General features: G+C 36.8%; 2 protein-coding genes and 1 pseudogene across 2 annotated transcripts; 1 reads left to right on the forward strand and 2 right to left on the reverse strand.

Moving 5' to 3' along the window:
- Nucleotides 1-1,593, forward strand: LOC147850679 (pentatricopeptide repeat-containing protein At2g13600-like; annotated as a pseudogene).
- Nucleotides 1,594-2,371: 778 nt separating this feature from the next.
- On the reverse strand, nt 2,372-4,114 carry LOC147850680 (pentatricopeptide repeat-containing protein At4g33990-like). Its single transcript, XM_087335982.1, has one exon. It carries the CDS (start codon nt 4,112-4,114, stop codon nt 2,372-2,374), a length of 1,743 nt encoding a protein of 580 aa, XP_087192108.1.
- A 1,611-nt stretch (nt 4,115-5,725) lies between these two features.
- On the reverse strand, nt 5,726-14,708 carry LOC147850681 (uncharacterized). The gene is made up of 11 exons (XM_087336081.1): nt 14,470-14,708; nt 12,250-12,309; nt 11,975-11,993; nt 11,825-11,892; nt 11,693-11,699; nt 11,529-11,593; nt 7,688-7,775; nt 7,535-7,591; nt 7,027-7,127; nt 6,600-6,921; nt 5,726-6,477 (listed from the first exon to the last, which is right to left on the reverse strand). The coding sequence occupies exons 1-11, from the start codon at nt 14,652-14,654 to the stop codon at nt 6,379-6,381; spliced, it is 1,071 nt and encodes a 356-aa protein (XP_087192207.1). The 5' UTR covers nt 14,655-14,708; the 3' UTR covers nt 5,726-6,378.
- Nucleotides 14,709-16,077: the final 1,369 nt, after the last annotated feature.

Here is a 16,077-nt window from a genome sequence, read left to right on the forward strand (position 1 = left end):
ATGAACAAAGTGTACCATTTACACACTTGGATTTCGGAAAGACGCGTGCTCAGAAGAGAATATGTTGGTTGCTCCATCGATTACGCCGTTGTCAGTACATATTATAAATGTGGTTCACTTAATGAAGTTCAACAAATCTTCGATTCCTTTGAAATTCAAGATGTGGTTACCTGGAATGCTTTTATTTCCAGATACATGCACCTTAAATGCTTTAATGAAATATGGGTCTTGTTTCAATGTATGCAACTTAGGGGAATCCTTCCAAATGATGCAACGTTCACTCATGCCTTGAAATCATGCAGCAAACTCGGATTGACCAGAAAGGGTGCTCAATTACATGCCATGATTGCTGCAAAAGAAGATCCATTGAAATCAAACCCTTTTGTTAGAAGTGCCTTGGTTGATATGTATGCCAAATGTAACACTCTCCAAGACGCAAGAGAAATCCTCGATTCGCTTCTGATCTGAGATGTCGTCACATGGAATACACTTATTACGGGATATGTCCAACATGGACATGGTAAGGAAGCATTACATTGTTTTGATCGGATGCGCAGGGAAGGTGTATATCCAAATGCTGTTACATTTGCATGCATTCTAAAAGCCTGTGGCATAACTGGAGATATTGCAAAAGGCAATGAGGTGTATATCGAGGCTGCTAAAACAGGGCATCTTGATACAAATCTCTTCATTGCTAGTGGATTGATTGACATGTATGTGAGATGTGGTTCACTCGCAAAAGCACAAGCAGTGTTTGACACCATTTCTAATAGAAACATTGTGGTATGGAATTCACTCATTGCGGGATATGCACAACATGACCACGGTGAAGAAGCACTTCATTATTTCGAAAGAATGCAACAAGAGGGTTTATGTCCAACTGCCATAACATTTTCTTGTAGTTTGAAAGCATGTGGTAGTGCTTCTACCACGGCTGCCAAAAAGGGCCGTGCAATACATGCTGACATTGCTCGAAATGGTCTCCTGGGAAAGAACATTTTTATTGGAAGTGCATTGGTAGACATGTATGCCAAATGTGGTGAACTTGCACAGGCACAAGAAGTATTTGATATGCTTCCAGAACGGAATGTTGTTACATGGGGTGCCCTTATCACTGCATATTCTCAGCTAGGAAGGGCAGAAAACACTCTCTCCATCTTCAATGAAATGATCAAACAAGGGAACAAGCCGGATCGAGTTGTATTCCTTAGCATTCTCAATGCCTGCAGTCATGCGGGCATGATTGACAAGGGTCAAACGTATTTTGAGGCTATGAGTGTACAATATGGTATACCCAGTACAATGGAGCATCATACTACTATAATTGACCTACTAGGTAGAGCTGGTCAGTTGGAATGGGCTTTGGAAATGATGATGAAAACACCATTTCATCCTACTAATGTCATGTGGCTTGCACTTCTAGGTGCTTGCAGGAAATGGCATAATGTAGAAGTTGGTCGATATGCGTTTGACCAAGCAGTGCGATCCAATGATAAAGAAGATGCAGTATATGTTTGCATGTATAACATCTATAGTGATGTTGGCATGGTGGAGGATGCCAGGAAAGTGGAAGACATGCTTATGAAACAATGATCTAATAGCTAAGTTTCATTGATGTCTGTTGTCTATTAGAATTTAGGTACCCAGTTAATTGTTGTTAAGATGCCCTATAGTATTCTTTTGGATAGATTCTTGTCATGGAAGTGTCACTCACAACCTATTCTCATGGAACTCATCATCAGGTATCATGGATAAGGATGATAAAATGACAATGTTTTGATAATAGTTTCAGTGAGTTTAGATAATAGTTTGTACACATTATTGGGCCATTTGGCTCATTTGGAATGCAAAGTTCCCTTGGAGATGTCGTAGCAAATCTGTCTGATTGCAGATAAACATAACTTCTCTCTCCTCTTCTTCTCTTATGCCAAGAGTCAATCAGTAAACTTTTATCTAGTTCAGTTAATTCCTCTCTTCACAAAGCATTTCCAGTATAGAAGACCATGGGCAAGCTTCACTCTTGATAAAGAGAAAGGGCATAACTCCTTGGGCTTATGATTGCATCCTTATCTCCCAAATCCTTTCGGCTAAGTGTAGAAGGTTTTTATGTTCGTTTCCTTTTTAATACTTTAGCCCTCTTATATTTGCCCCATAATCTAATTTTCAATACAAAGCTATCCAATCATTATGGAGATAGCCTGTTTTCTGTGGCTTTCCATCATTACTTTGTGTGGCAAAGGAGTTTCTAAGTTTGCGTTTCTCCTCAGTAGAACCTCAATTTTTGTAATGAGAATTGAACTCCTAGCATATGACTTCAAACTGCAAAGATCTAAACCATTAGGTCAATCTTTTGTGAGAAGACAAATAAAGATTAATCTTCCATACCACCCTCAGCTGCATAGATATCACCCATATAGACATAAGATGCAGCATGGTCTACATCTAATTGTGTTGCACATCCAAAAGCTAATTTCCCAAGTCCAACATTTCCCCATTTCTTACAAGCACTCAAAACTGTATGCCACACTGCAAGATCTGTCGAGAATGGAATCCCATTTATTACTATTTCAGCACCATTGAAATGGCCGGCACGCCCAAAAAGACCCACCATGCATGTATGATGTTCTAATGTAGGAACAAGTCCATATTTACTATTCATAGTCTCAAAGTATATCTGTCCCTTCTCCAATAAGCCAGAGTGGCTACACGCGTTCAAAATGATAGTGAATGTCGCTGTATCTGGTGGCACGCCTTCCACAATCATTTTGTCCAGAGAGTGGAAAATAATATCATGCTTTCCAAGTTGAGCATATCCAGCCATTAACACATTCCATGAGACTACATCCTTGACAGGATGCTCATCGAATATTTCTTGTGCTTCTAGGAGAGCACCACATTTGGCATACATATCAACCAAAGCTGTATAGAGCAAAAAGCTATTGTCTAAAAGTCCCTCTCTGGTTATCTCATCATGTATTTCTTGGCCTTTACAAGTGGCTCCAACGTGGCCGCAAGCTTTTAAGATTGAAATATACGTAACCGCATCTGGCAGCAACAGACATTGACGTTGCATTTTTTGGAAACAGTCCAATGCTTCTTCATCATGACCATGCCTTACATATGATGTGATTATGGCATTCCATGCAATCGAGTCTTTAGCTGGAAGGTTATCAAGAACATCCTGAGCTTTTGAAAACTCGCCACATTTCGCATACATATCCACCAATGCATTCCCAATGGATGCATTTTCAAAATGCAAACCTTGCCTTACGATCTCATCATGCAGTTCATGGCCTTTCTCTACCTCTCCGATACTCCCACAAGCTTTCAATAGGCAAACAAATGTGACTGGATCCGGCAAAAGTCCTTTAAACCTCATTTGTGTATAACAACCCAATGCTTCTTTGCTTTGCCCATGATCAACATACCCCGCAATCAATGCATTCCATGTCGCAACATCATGAAAATAAAGTGCATTAAATACTCTTTTTGCACTAGAAAGTTCACCACATTTGGCATACATATCCACCAATGTCGTAGAAACCAACACATTTCCACCCAGAAAATCACAGTCAATTATCTCAGAATGGATAGTGCGGCCCTCGTCGCATGCCCCCATGCTAGCACAAGCTTTCAAAGCACAAACAAAGCTTATTGGTTTAGGCGAGATACCTTCGTGTTTCATACATTCAAAACAAACAAGAGCATTTTTACCATAGCCATGTTGAGCGTATCCTGAGATTAAAGCATTCCAAGTGACAACATTTCTCCTTGGAAGTTCGTCAAATACTTCCCTAGCTTTCCGAAGATCGCCACATTTGGCATACAAACTCACCAAAGCAGTACCGAGGTAAACATTGTGTTGAAGTATACCCTTTTGGGTAATCTCCGAATGTATGATCCTCCCCTTGTTCAAGTCGTTCTTATCAGCACATGTCTTCAATAAAGCCACAAGGGCACGACCTTCGGATTCATTTTCATCTTGGGCTTCAGGGGAGCTACCATGGGTTCTCCTGATCTGTAGCTGTGAGGAGAAGAAATTGCGGGGATGAATATGAAGGCCTTCCTCTGTTTCAGCCCTAATCGGATGATGGGTCAGCAATGGTTTTTCCATATGTGATTTCTGACAGTTACATATATGATGGTGATCTATGGTTTTCTCTGGCTAAGGGGTAATGTTGTGTTTTTAGAAATATGCCAAAAATGCCCCTATCTCTGGCCAAAATACTCCTATATTTGGCCATGCCAAAAATGCCCCTATATCTGACCAAAATACCCCTAAACTTGTCCACTATCTCATTGTCCGCGGTCCGTTCACATAATTGAATCCATACAATAGAGCTCACATTCTCTTCAACCTGAGATGGGAAGCATTGGGCCATTATCACGACCCGACTCGCCCAATTGTTGTGCATGTTTTGCCTTGAATGAGTTCGTGAGTCCTTGCCTGACCATCACACTTTTGTTGTACATTGCCCCACCTTCGATCGCATTTTGAGTTTTCCATCGTTGCTCACTCACACATGTATCACTTGAAATGTAACATTTTTGGTCTCATAGGTCATATTTGGCTTCCGAAGATGATAATATAATCTCTCTCTCTATCTATATCTATATCTATATCTATCTCTCTATCTATATCTATATCTATCTATCTATATATATATATATATATATATATATATATATCATAAATAAGCCTTGTTTCTTCAAGAAATCATAAGTCTTGGTATGCACTTGTCCAGCAATTCGTACATCATCGCAACAAACTATGCATTTCCACAATTGCATAGCCTCATACCATCAAGGCACCTAACATGAACAATTACGATATCTTGAGTTTGACAATACAATCCTCTCTCATCCCCAATCCTTTTGGCTCTCAACATGGACAAAAACAATAGAAGTACTATATTGACATGTTCCTCAAATCATACAAAGGCTCATGCATCATCAAAAGGAAGTATAAAGTTCACATACACTACGCTTCACAAAGTTGAGGTCAAGAGCTATAGCCAATATCACCCTAATTCTTTAGAAATTTCTTGGTCATGTAACGATTCAAGAATATGGTAAATGACAATATTTAATATTTTTGCTTTCCTCTCATTCATTAACTTCTTTCGCTTTGTCCTTATGATCATCAAAAGCCAAAAGGGTTGAAGTAGGAATTATTGTCTCTACAACTCTATTCATCACTCAACTACACTACCATCCTTTTGTGTTTGAATATTAGTTCATTATAGAAGTTGACAACTTTCATATAACTCAATCACAATGGAATTGGTGTGTCCACAGTTCACACTTACTACCTCCTCCATGTAGATATTTATGTTGACCAATTGACACCAAGAGTAGCACTAGATGCACTCTTAGTTACACCCAATCGGTCCATCACAAATACTGAAATCCAATTCAACATAAAAATACTAGTCAGCTAAGAATCAATCAAGTACATGATGAAAGAAAGGTGGATGTGCATCCATACTTGGGCATGACATAATTCCCACATGGCATGCTAATATATCAATATCATGCTCTACAAGGAGTCGTCACACTTGCCCATTATTATATATGACTATTATGCTTAATGAAGAAACAATAGAATCAACCACTACAAGACCTTTTCTAGTAGATTGAATATCATTAGTCAACATTAACCACAAAAACGACCAGTATCCAACAATTGTAAAATCAAACCTCAAATACTGGTGAAAACACAATCTAACATCATAGTACATAACACTTTGAAAATATAATAACATTCTTACAGAACCACATTGAAATTAATCCAATCTGCTACTTCCTGAGTTCATTAGTGTTTTGACAAATATATCATCAGTTGTCAGAAAAAGTCAACAAACTATGCTAAATGAACAAAGACTTGCAAAACACTAAATGCAATCCAATGGTTAGAAACAAAGCGAAATGAAAGCATTATATCCCAAGACATTACAAATTTGCGGGATGTTTACATTCTCAAAATTGGCAATGTGCCATGTTGCAAAATTGCATAAGTGTGTATATATATATGTGCATGGTATGTATGTATGGCGGAATACTCCCATTGCCTGATTTGGTTTATATAAATGACTGAACATCACCTCAACAATGGAAAGAAATTGAATCGATGTACAAAGTGTCATATCCGATACAGGATTTCCACTTGCCCAAAAAATGTAGTTCCTTTTGTAGGTAATCGAACACTTAATAACATGCCAAAAATGTGGTATTTCACATGGATGATGTTCTTTTAATTTCGAGGTTTTCTTCCATATCTATATGCCGAACCTTCAGAACAATGCTGATGCCAAAAAATAAGTTTTCTTATTGATATCCATCCACTCAAAAAATTGAAGATGACGATATTTTTGAGCTCTACAGTTGCCAATTCACTTCTGGAATAATTTCCGAAATGCTTTCTGATCTGAGGTGTTCATTAAACACTTTTACTCGTTCGGATTCAACCAATGATTGCTATCAAAGAAACCCACAAAGAAAATTAAAGGAATATATGTGTACATGTTTATATTATTCAGGGAATCAAAACAACAATTTACTATTAAGAAATGATGCACATAATTTTATTGAGATTTTACCGGGAAACATTGAGAATTTGATGATTGCATTCCATGCATTAGTGAATTATCTGTTGAGAATGAATTGATGCTTGACAGCCATTGAGATGATAATCCATTTCCTTCTGCTGGAAATGTTAGGTATGATGGTTCAGCATCATCATCATCATCATATCCCACCAAATTTAGGCACTTTCCTTCAGTTTCATTGCTCATGATTTCACTCTTTGTTCCACTACAATCTTCATAAGCCACATCTCTAAATTTACTGCACATATCACTCGAGCCTTCTAATTGCATTTGAACCTTCAAATAGTCTAATGCATTGTCCGTAGCTCTGTTGCTTTTTCATCAAACAAAAGAAAGCCCACAGTTCCTTCACAGTGAGCATTACCAAACAAAGCATTTAAAAGTTGCAAAATGTAGATTTAAGTAGAGACTGACCAACCTTTCATACAGCACCGGTTTGTTGAGGTGAAATGGTAAATTGTTGGTCATATGCTCTGTCTCGGATGGCCTTTGCATTGATGAATACAGTTCAAGATACTTCTGTAGTGTAGTACATACATATGAGTTCAAACACTCCCTTAATTAAATACCACAAATGCCAAGTAAAATCACTTATGACGGTAGAAAACACAGAAATACCCCTACAACTCGCAGGATTACAGATTGGCCCTAAGTTTTCCCTTCTAATATTAGCCATTTTTATACTGCATAAGATTAATTTAGTAATAATTAAAAAATCAGGTGTACTCTGGTAATTGTCAAACACTTAGGAGGATACTGGTAGCTGCTGAAAACTTAGCAGTGTTCCGAACATTGCTGAAGACTTCGGGGTATTTTAGTTAAATACCCAACAAGTTTCAGGGGTATTTTAGTGTTTTCCCAAATAAAGATACACCACTGAGCACTAAGTAAACTAAAGGTACTAAGACTGCAATAAATTATCAAACCTGTTGTTCCATGGTGTGGATGTAAGGGACAAAGTACTGACTAGATTCCGTAATTCTCTATATGTATAAAAAATATGTTCAATAACATGAGATATTCTTTACCTCATGCTTATATATATAAATATATATATAAGAATTAAATTGAATTTTTACCTTTTGTATCTGTATTTCTTGAAGTTGATTCAACAAAAATTCCTGTAAGTTATTTGCATCTTCAATTGTGTGGAATGACTCGTATTTTCTTCAAAAACAACACAGGCAAGATTTTAAGGCTACTGAAAGTTTTAAGCTTTAGATTTGCGCATATGTAGCGCTGGTAAGAAAAATACTCGAAAAGACACCCAACAATAGGCAATAAGCAATGCACAAAGCTAAGCTAGAGCCTGATGATTGAGCAATAACACACACATAGTAATCACAATTTATGGGTGCAAATTAGTTTAAATTTCAGATTACATTTTCTATGATGAGAAGATATCTCATGATTCACAAAATTCATGCATGGCCATGAAGATGATGAATCATCGCATAACACAACTCATGCATATTTTCAGAATATATTATGTTGCACAAATGCATGGAAATAATGGGAGCTTCAAAATAGTTTAATAGGAAATCAGGACTTGCATGCAATTCCAACCAGAAAATTGCAACCACATTAGCTAAATGTGCCCATCAACAAACAATTTCCATTTGCCACCAAGTTTGAACATTAGGACCCCTGAAACTCTCAGTTCGGTATAAACGGAGAAAGTTACATGCAAATGACAGGCATAAGAATTTCTTCAGGAAATTTTGCCTTGAACCTCATTGGGTCCAAGCTCTAGACTCTAAATTAATCAATAAATAAAATCATACAACTTTCCAACGCAGGGTTGCATTAAATGCATCACCCTCAAGAGATGTATAATTGATTTCCCATATGCATTAGTCTTTTCAATATCTTCCCAAATTCGAAAATGACATACATCTTCTCAATATATATCTCCATGTAGCAGTTCAAAACCAACAGAGACAAAATGAAATCATCATTAATGAAGTGTTACCTCAAAAGCACCAAAAGGTGTTATTCTTTTAGAAAGCTAAGCATTAAGCTGAAAAGAATCTGCCGAGTCTGTTTGAAGAATTCCTACTAAAGATCTCAATGCTTTTGACTTCATTTGTATCAATGCATGCAGAAAAAACTTTTTCCTTGCCTTACAAAGCCTTATGTTGCATCCGGGTTCCTTCATGATATGGATTCTCACTTTTTCTAAAGCATTCTTGTAACTTTCCATTACACTTGATTAATGAAGCATGTTAACTTAATCTACTCATTCTTTTGCTTAATATTGCAGGTGTGTGCTAGTCCAACATATCCTCGCATTCTCAACAAATGCTTTCAAAGCCAAGTTGGATTTCTTTCTCGATCCTATTCTCTTCATGGGCAAATGGGAGAGCGAGGAAACAGTCAACCTGCAGAGTGGCACACGCAATGGTGATTTCCACTGTTTTTACATCTGCAACAAATAAATTTTGTCCAATTTGGATTTCTGGTTTCACAACCAGACAAGATCTGTAGCAATTCCAATATAATTAATAACACAACAATGTCAGCTACTTTTGCTAGTCCTTTTTCACACATGGTGCTCTTTGGCTGATTATCTTCCAGTCTTTATTAAGATTGCTCCTTAGCCCTGAAGGACTACTATTTAGCTCTAAATGATTGTTTTTAAGAGTGTTATTTGGCCCTACACGATTTCTACATTGGTTTAACAGAACACTGATATCCATGGTATGCTTCTAGCGTAGAGGATTAGTTGGATGGTGCTAACTATCCAATGAACACCTACATGATAAGATCTGGAAGGCATGCACAACTACAGGGCATTGTTATTGACGCTACTATACATCCAATTGAGAGTAACTATTTCAAACTCTCTTATTCTTCTTCAGGAACTATTGATGCAAATGTTGCTTCAGGCTCCAGTCCTCAATAACACATTCTTTCACAACTTTAGAGTGATGGTGAGGATGCTCGAGCTCATGTTGTGCACATGCATGAGACATATTCAATGCATAATAAATACAGGGCACCATCACTAGCTGTATTGAACATCCAATCAAATTGAGAGTTCCTCTTCAAATCCTTCATGAACTACCGATGCAAATGTTGCTTCAGGCTCCAATCTTCAATGACCCATTCCTTCACAACTTTAATGGGATGGTAAGGATGACAAGCCCATATCCACACTCTCATTGCATTTTCAGTAAAGCAACATATTGTTCCACAAATCCAATTCTTACCATTTCCAAAGGTGCTTGGGATACACTGAAAACCCTCTATCTCAAAAGCATGACACAATCTTGTCATGCTCAGAAAATTTGATAACTCGAAGATGTAAGGAGATGATAACATGGAAGCATTCTTGACAATGAAAGCAAAGCCTATAGGCTGTTCGGCCCATTACCAGTAAGATTATCATCAGCCAAGATGGTATACTTGCTGAAAAAGAAGTTCGGCCATTCAAGGATTGTTCCAAAGGGCCCATTCTTGATTGTTTCAAGCCATATAAGGCTTCCTTTGGCCTATAAACTGTACCTTGCTGACCTGAAATCTCAAAACCAGGGGGCTGCTCCACCTATGGCATGGCATTATCAGACCATGCCTTGCAACTTGCAAGAGAGCAAGAGGATAAAATGCAGAGGGAGGAAGTTCAGGACGCAAGTACTAGTCAAGTAATGTTACATTCACCTCTCCCCACCAAGACTTCCTTCAGTTCATCTTGAAATTATTTTATAGGTCAATGCAGCATGTACTGCAATTGCAAACTTATGAGTGAAAGTAGGAAGAAAGAACGCTATATTACCATCTCTTAAGCCAAAAAGGCTTTAAGACTGAACAAGAGATTATATCTTAAAATGTCGTCTCATTTTTATGAGCAAATCAAAATAAAATATAACTGAATAATGTATGCTGAAAAATCTTGTTATCTAAGCACTTTAAGATTCTGAGCTTAGATAGACTAAAACTTCTGCCTTTGAAAAATCTCCAACGTGAAGCACTTCAAGATGGAGTGACCTCCAAAGCAAGGGAAGCAGGGAAGCAACTTCAGTGCCAGGTGATAATGGCCTTTATTTGTCGATGATAAGGGTGAAGAGGCCATAGTCCGGATGGTTGTGATCTACGTGCATAGCACATTGCTATTGTCCAATCTACTGCAATCCCGTTCAGGTATCCTTGTCACACACTCAATTATGCGTGCACACATTTTGGCTTGTGTGTTGCCAATTTCACACCTCGGATTGTTCTAGCAAACTATCTTGGACTACATGCATGAGATTGTGAAGCTTGTTGGTCAGTTCTTCTAATGTCATATATCCTTTGACATAGTCTTGAAGATTGGCAGGTATCTATAGCTTACATATGTCTCTCTCTTCTTGGTTGCTTTTTGCTCTTTTATTAGAGTCTCTTGTCAAACAAATGTTTTAGACACCATGACTTTCTGAAAACTGTAGAGTTCCATAAGGCAAACCCAAGATTCTCATTGCCCATGGTGATGGAAAAATGCCTTAAGATCCACACATTAATGCCTAGCAAAATCAGAGTTCAGATTGTTGAAGTTTGGGTTCCAGAAATTCACAATGTGGTCTTTTCTGTTTAGGTGTGAAGTTAAACAGGAATATAATCCAAATGAAAGAAAAAGAGAGAATACATCACTGTATTATAAGATGCCAAATTCTGAAAATTGCCTACAGGAGCAAAGAAACAAGATACAAGTTGATCTTGTACAAATGAAATTTCCTAGGAGCTGAAATTGACTAGTATTTCTCACTAACACTGTACAAGCATAAATGCCAAGTTGACTCTTGAGCACAATCAGAAAATAATAGAAACATCTGGAAAAAGAGATAAATTCGACCACCATTTGTGCTCAAACATATTCACGGTCATATCACGCAATAATCCAAGCAGTTAACGCATATATAAAGTTATAGAGACCAAGAACAATACCTTAACTTTTGCCGCAAATGCATACATTCAGCCTGAACATTATGTAAGTAAGCCATATGCAAATCCTGTAGACACAATATGCACAAGAATAAGAAAGAACACTGAAATACATACATAGACTCTACAATTAGAGATTATGCTCTAATTAAGTTCACATTGCATACCTCAATACTTTGTAATCCAATATTGCATTATGACCAAACCATAAAACATAAAACATACCACCAAATCAATAAACATGTTTCAAAGATAGCAGGGTCAGGCATCAAAGATATATATCTATTAGGCTTCCCTACCTTTGCCTTGTCACAAATTCCTTGACATTTACTTCATGATTTATCTTCTTAAATGCTCGTTTAAGTTGCTGTGTAATTTCACATGGCGATAATAAGAAAATTAATGAAATGATAATATAACCGTATTCAAAGTATGTCTCTGCAAATCACCTCTAGGGCTTCAACCTTCCTGCATTTGTAAATTTTCAAAGATTCAGCGCACAACCATCTTTACACAAAGCTAGAACTTATGTCAAAAAAACAATAATCTAACATTCTATAGGTATGCAATGGCATCAAATTTAAAAAATATTAAAAATAAGTCATCTCACAACACAATTATGCAAAAGCAGTTTTATAAATCAGAAATTAGTAACTAATAATAGACTTATTCAAAATGCAGACCCGAAAGAATCTAGATAGAGAGTAAGTCAGTAGAAATTCACTTTTTGTCCCTGTCCTGAATCGATAAATTAGCAAACCGCATGAGTACTTCCTCCGGAGTACTGCAAAAACAGAGAATTTTTTTCCATTTGTATCATGCAAAAGTGGAGAGAACATTAAAAAACAGCATTTATTCTTGTTTAGATCCCAGAATAGTTTATTAATAATATCCAACATTTTCAGCTCCTCAATTTTATTTTAATCATCCAAATAAACCACACTTATACATACTCACATATAAATTATATGCATCAAGGATGAGATAGACAAGAATTTTAAGCTTAATATTACCTGACATTTTCATTATACTTCAGAGTTCATGAGAAACTTATCTATGGGATAAAACACATTATTTTGCTAACTACCCTTTGCTTAATTTTCTCAGAGATTCCTAGATTTACTGTAATTAGTAAGCTCCCCAGATAATGAATAATGCATGGGCTAAACCTACAAGATATCTTACCAACCACCCTCGAAGACAATACAAAATAAAACATCTCTAATCACAATACACGAAACATAAAAGATGGTTTACAACCATTTTCAGAGCATGCAACTTTTTCAAGTAATTCATCATTTGTAATGAGTACCATCCAACCATGTGAAAACAAAATTGAATATATTTCAGAGGGAACATTCTTTTTTCCATTAAGTAATAACATTTAAGAGTGTTGAAGGATTGTACTCTTGAATAGAACAGTTATAGTTGTGTGTGTGCCTGATGCTACTGAACATCAAATGGGCACATGTAAAAATTTCCTAAACATCAGATTCACAAAAGATATTTGTGTACTTCATACATCCAACCAGTTAAAAGATTCTAAATTGCTGGCACTGTGTGGACTATCAAAAGATCAATTTATTCAGTAAACGTGTTCAAAAAAGACTTGCGATTTGCAATTTGTACTGCAGTATAACTGTCATCAGAAGCAAAAACCCAAGCATAGGATGGATCCATTTTGGCATGTCTTTATCAATATGACCACTAAGCTCATCCAAGTGCTCTATGGCAAGGCATCAGTTTGATCCCACATAAAGTTGCCATGGATCATAGTATATTGTTCAATTTCCCCCGCCTTAACACCAATTTTCAAATACGGAATGCTCGTTCAGGAGATATGTGAAGAGGAAGTAAGACCACATAAGCAAATACCGTTATATTGTTTACATGCCACAGCATGCATATGGATTGTGAACCCCAACAAAATCAATGGAAATTGGTTTCATAAAGGCATTGGCATAGATAATTACTACATTGTTTACATTCCACAGCATGCATATGGATTCTGAACCCCAACAAAATCAATGGAAAATGGTTTCATCGAGCAACTGCAATGCTATGGATAATAGACAAACACATTCTCCAATGCTTACGATAAACACTCTAACAGGTTGGGTGTAAATTGTAGTTTTCTTTTGTCCAGCCATTGATACATGAATTATCCATCAAAAAACTTTCCCAAAACATTGACACATAAGAGACCCTCTCTCAATTCTCCTTCATAGTCTGCATAAACAAATGAAATTACAATTTGAATATCAGCTTTATACCCCATCACTATCAGTTCAAAAAATATGATTTTTGGTGGGTATATAGTGAGTGTGATTTTACGATCTAAAAACACAGAAACGAAGTGTATGCAAAAATATTGATATTGTCTAACTGATAATAAAATTATTAAAAATAGGATTTCCTGAATAAAATTATTAAAAATAGGATTTCCTGAAATTTATATACATAAAAACCAGCGTCACATGTTAACAAATACTGCCAATACTTAGATGGCACTCTATTTAGTTATATTTATGTTGTCTTGTTCTTAAAAACACGATAGCATTTAGTCTTAATTATCTCTCTCTCTACCTCAGATGTATGACTGTGTGTGTATGTATACGTATACATTCATACATGCACACATATATATGTGTACATACATATGGATATTTATGTATGTATGAGCATATGTATTGCATATACGTGCATGTATGTATATATATATATATATGCAAACATACCTGTCTGCAAGCAAGCCAATGTAAATGTATATATATCATCATCATGGATATCAAGAAAGGTAGGTATGCGATTGTAAATGCATGCATACAATATTAATATGCATATGCATATATATATACATGTGTCTGTGTCCATTGAGAAAGAGCAAAATACAGAGAGAGAGAGAGAGAGAGAGAGAGAGAAGAAGAGTAAGGAAGGGAGATACCTTTTGGATCCATTGATCCAGGAGAGCTTTCCGGCGGGGGAGAAGAGAACAAGCAAGAGATCGATGTCGCAGAGAGTGGCGAGCTCCTTGGCTTTCTTCTCCAGGCCCGCCTTACGCTTCGAGTAGGTCACCTGCTTGCCGTTGCTAGTCTCGATCCTCTTGATGGCGAGCTTCACTCTCCCCATACGTGCAGCTCTGAGTCTGCACCTGTGTCTGTGTCTGCCTTTTTCTTCTGTTTATTTGTGGGAAGTAGAAGAAGGAAGAAAGAAGACGAAGAAGAAGAAATAAAACAGAAAACGAGAGAGATCCTGAGTTCGAACCCATGCGGCTAACAATCGGCAACAGTTCAGTTTGAACCGAACCGAACCGCGACACCGCGGCTTACTGGCTTGACGGTTTAATCGTTTCGGTTCAGGTTTAGTTTTTTTTAACGGTTCGGTTTGGTTTCGGTTCGGTTTCAATATGTAGTTAAAAACACCGCGGTTTAACGATTTCTTATTTTCTTATTTTTTAATTTTTTTTTTAATTTTTAAACATTTTTTTAAAAATTTAAAAAAAATTGTTTTTAAACAATCTTTTCATTTTTCTAGCCTTATTTTCACATTTTAGGAACATCTTTAAAATTATAAAATTTTAATTTGACCTAAGTTGAAAACTGAGCCGAACCATGAAAACGCATTTGTAACAGTTTAACGGTTTGAAAAATAAATCAGTTCGGTTTAACAGTTTCGTGGTTCGGTTCAAGCTTCAAAAATTTTAAACGGTTTGGTTTTGGCCCTCTCAAATCGAACCAAACCATTACCAATGTCAACAACTAGCGTTGGCAACAGCTCGGGCTCAAGCATGAACCAAGCCTTGAAACTGTTTTTAAACGGTTTGGAGGTTTGGTTTAGGGTTTCGGGTTTAGCACCCAATGAAGACCAATGGTGGGATAATGGGCCCCACTTGACTCGCATAGAAATATCATCTCGTGAATAAACCTACTATATCACAACCTCGAAGACATGGCTATTGTGTCAAATCATTCGTGATATGTTATTTTGCCATCGCATTATCGCACAAACGCTTGTGCTTCTACGTCCGATGAATTAATTAAAGCCTCGAGGGATTCATTGGGGTAGAGTGCTTAATTGTACTTATAAGGTCTACATGTGTATCTGCACATCACAAAGTGTGGGGAATTCATCTTGTAAATTGTTTGTGATAGCTAATTAGCAAGCATTTTTCTTGTTCGATTCTATCCTTCATGTTTTGATTGATTAAATAAAGTCGTAGGGTATTATTATTGCGGAGTGTTTAACTATATATGTATATAAATGTCTCAAGGGATTCTGGTCTAAATGGAAGCAAAAGGATGGCTCAAATGGTGAGAGCTAGTAGCCATTATTAAGGTCAAGGATTCAATACCTACTAAAGAAAATGGAAGAGAAAACACGAGGTAGAATGTGTCGGCCAGGTGACCAATGATCATAAAAAAAGAGAAGTTTTACAACATGTTAAGATGAAAACTACACAAACTTGGTAAATGTGACTAGTCAACATACTTCTCGTCAGTGACAATAAAGAAGGAGAAGTTTTACAAGAGGTCAAGATTCTACGCAAAATGAT

The sequence above is a fragment of the Azolla caroliniana genome, unplaced genomic scaffold (genome assembly GCF_043228905.1).
Source record: "Azolla caroliniana isolate FFs.n. ecotype wild unplaced genomic scaffold, voAzoCaro1.0.p SCAF_20, whole genome shotgun sequence".
Classification (NCBI taxonomy): domain Eukaryota; kingdom Viridiplantae; phylum Streptophyta; class Polypodiopsida; order Salviniales; family Salviniaceae; genus Azolla; species Azolla caroliniana.

Excerpts from the sequence above, each read along its gene's own strand:
- LOC147850680 (XM_087335982.1), bottom strand. The coding sequence starts at position 4,114 with ATGGAAAAACCATTGCTGACCCATCATCCGATTAGGGCTGAAACAGAG.
- LOC147850681 (XM_087336081.1), bottom strand. The coding sequence starts at position 14,654 with ATGGGGAGAGTGAAGCTCGCCATCAAGAGGATCGAGACTAGCAACGGC. Across the intron at positions 12,310-14,469 it reads TGGATCAATGGATCCAAAAG|TACTCCGGAGGAAGTACTCA; the intron begins GTATCTCCCTTC and ends CTGTTTTTGCAG. Across the intron at positions 6,922-7,026 it reads AAACCGGTGCTGTATGAAAG|CAACAGAGCTACGGACAATG; the intron begins GTTGGTCAGTCT and ends TTGATGAAAAAG.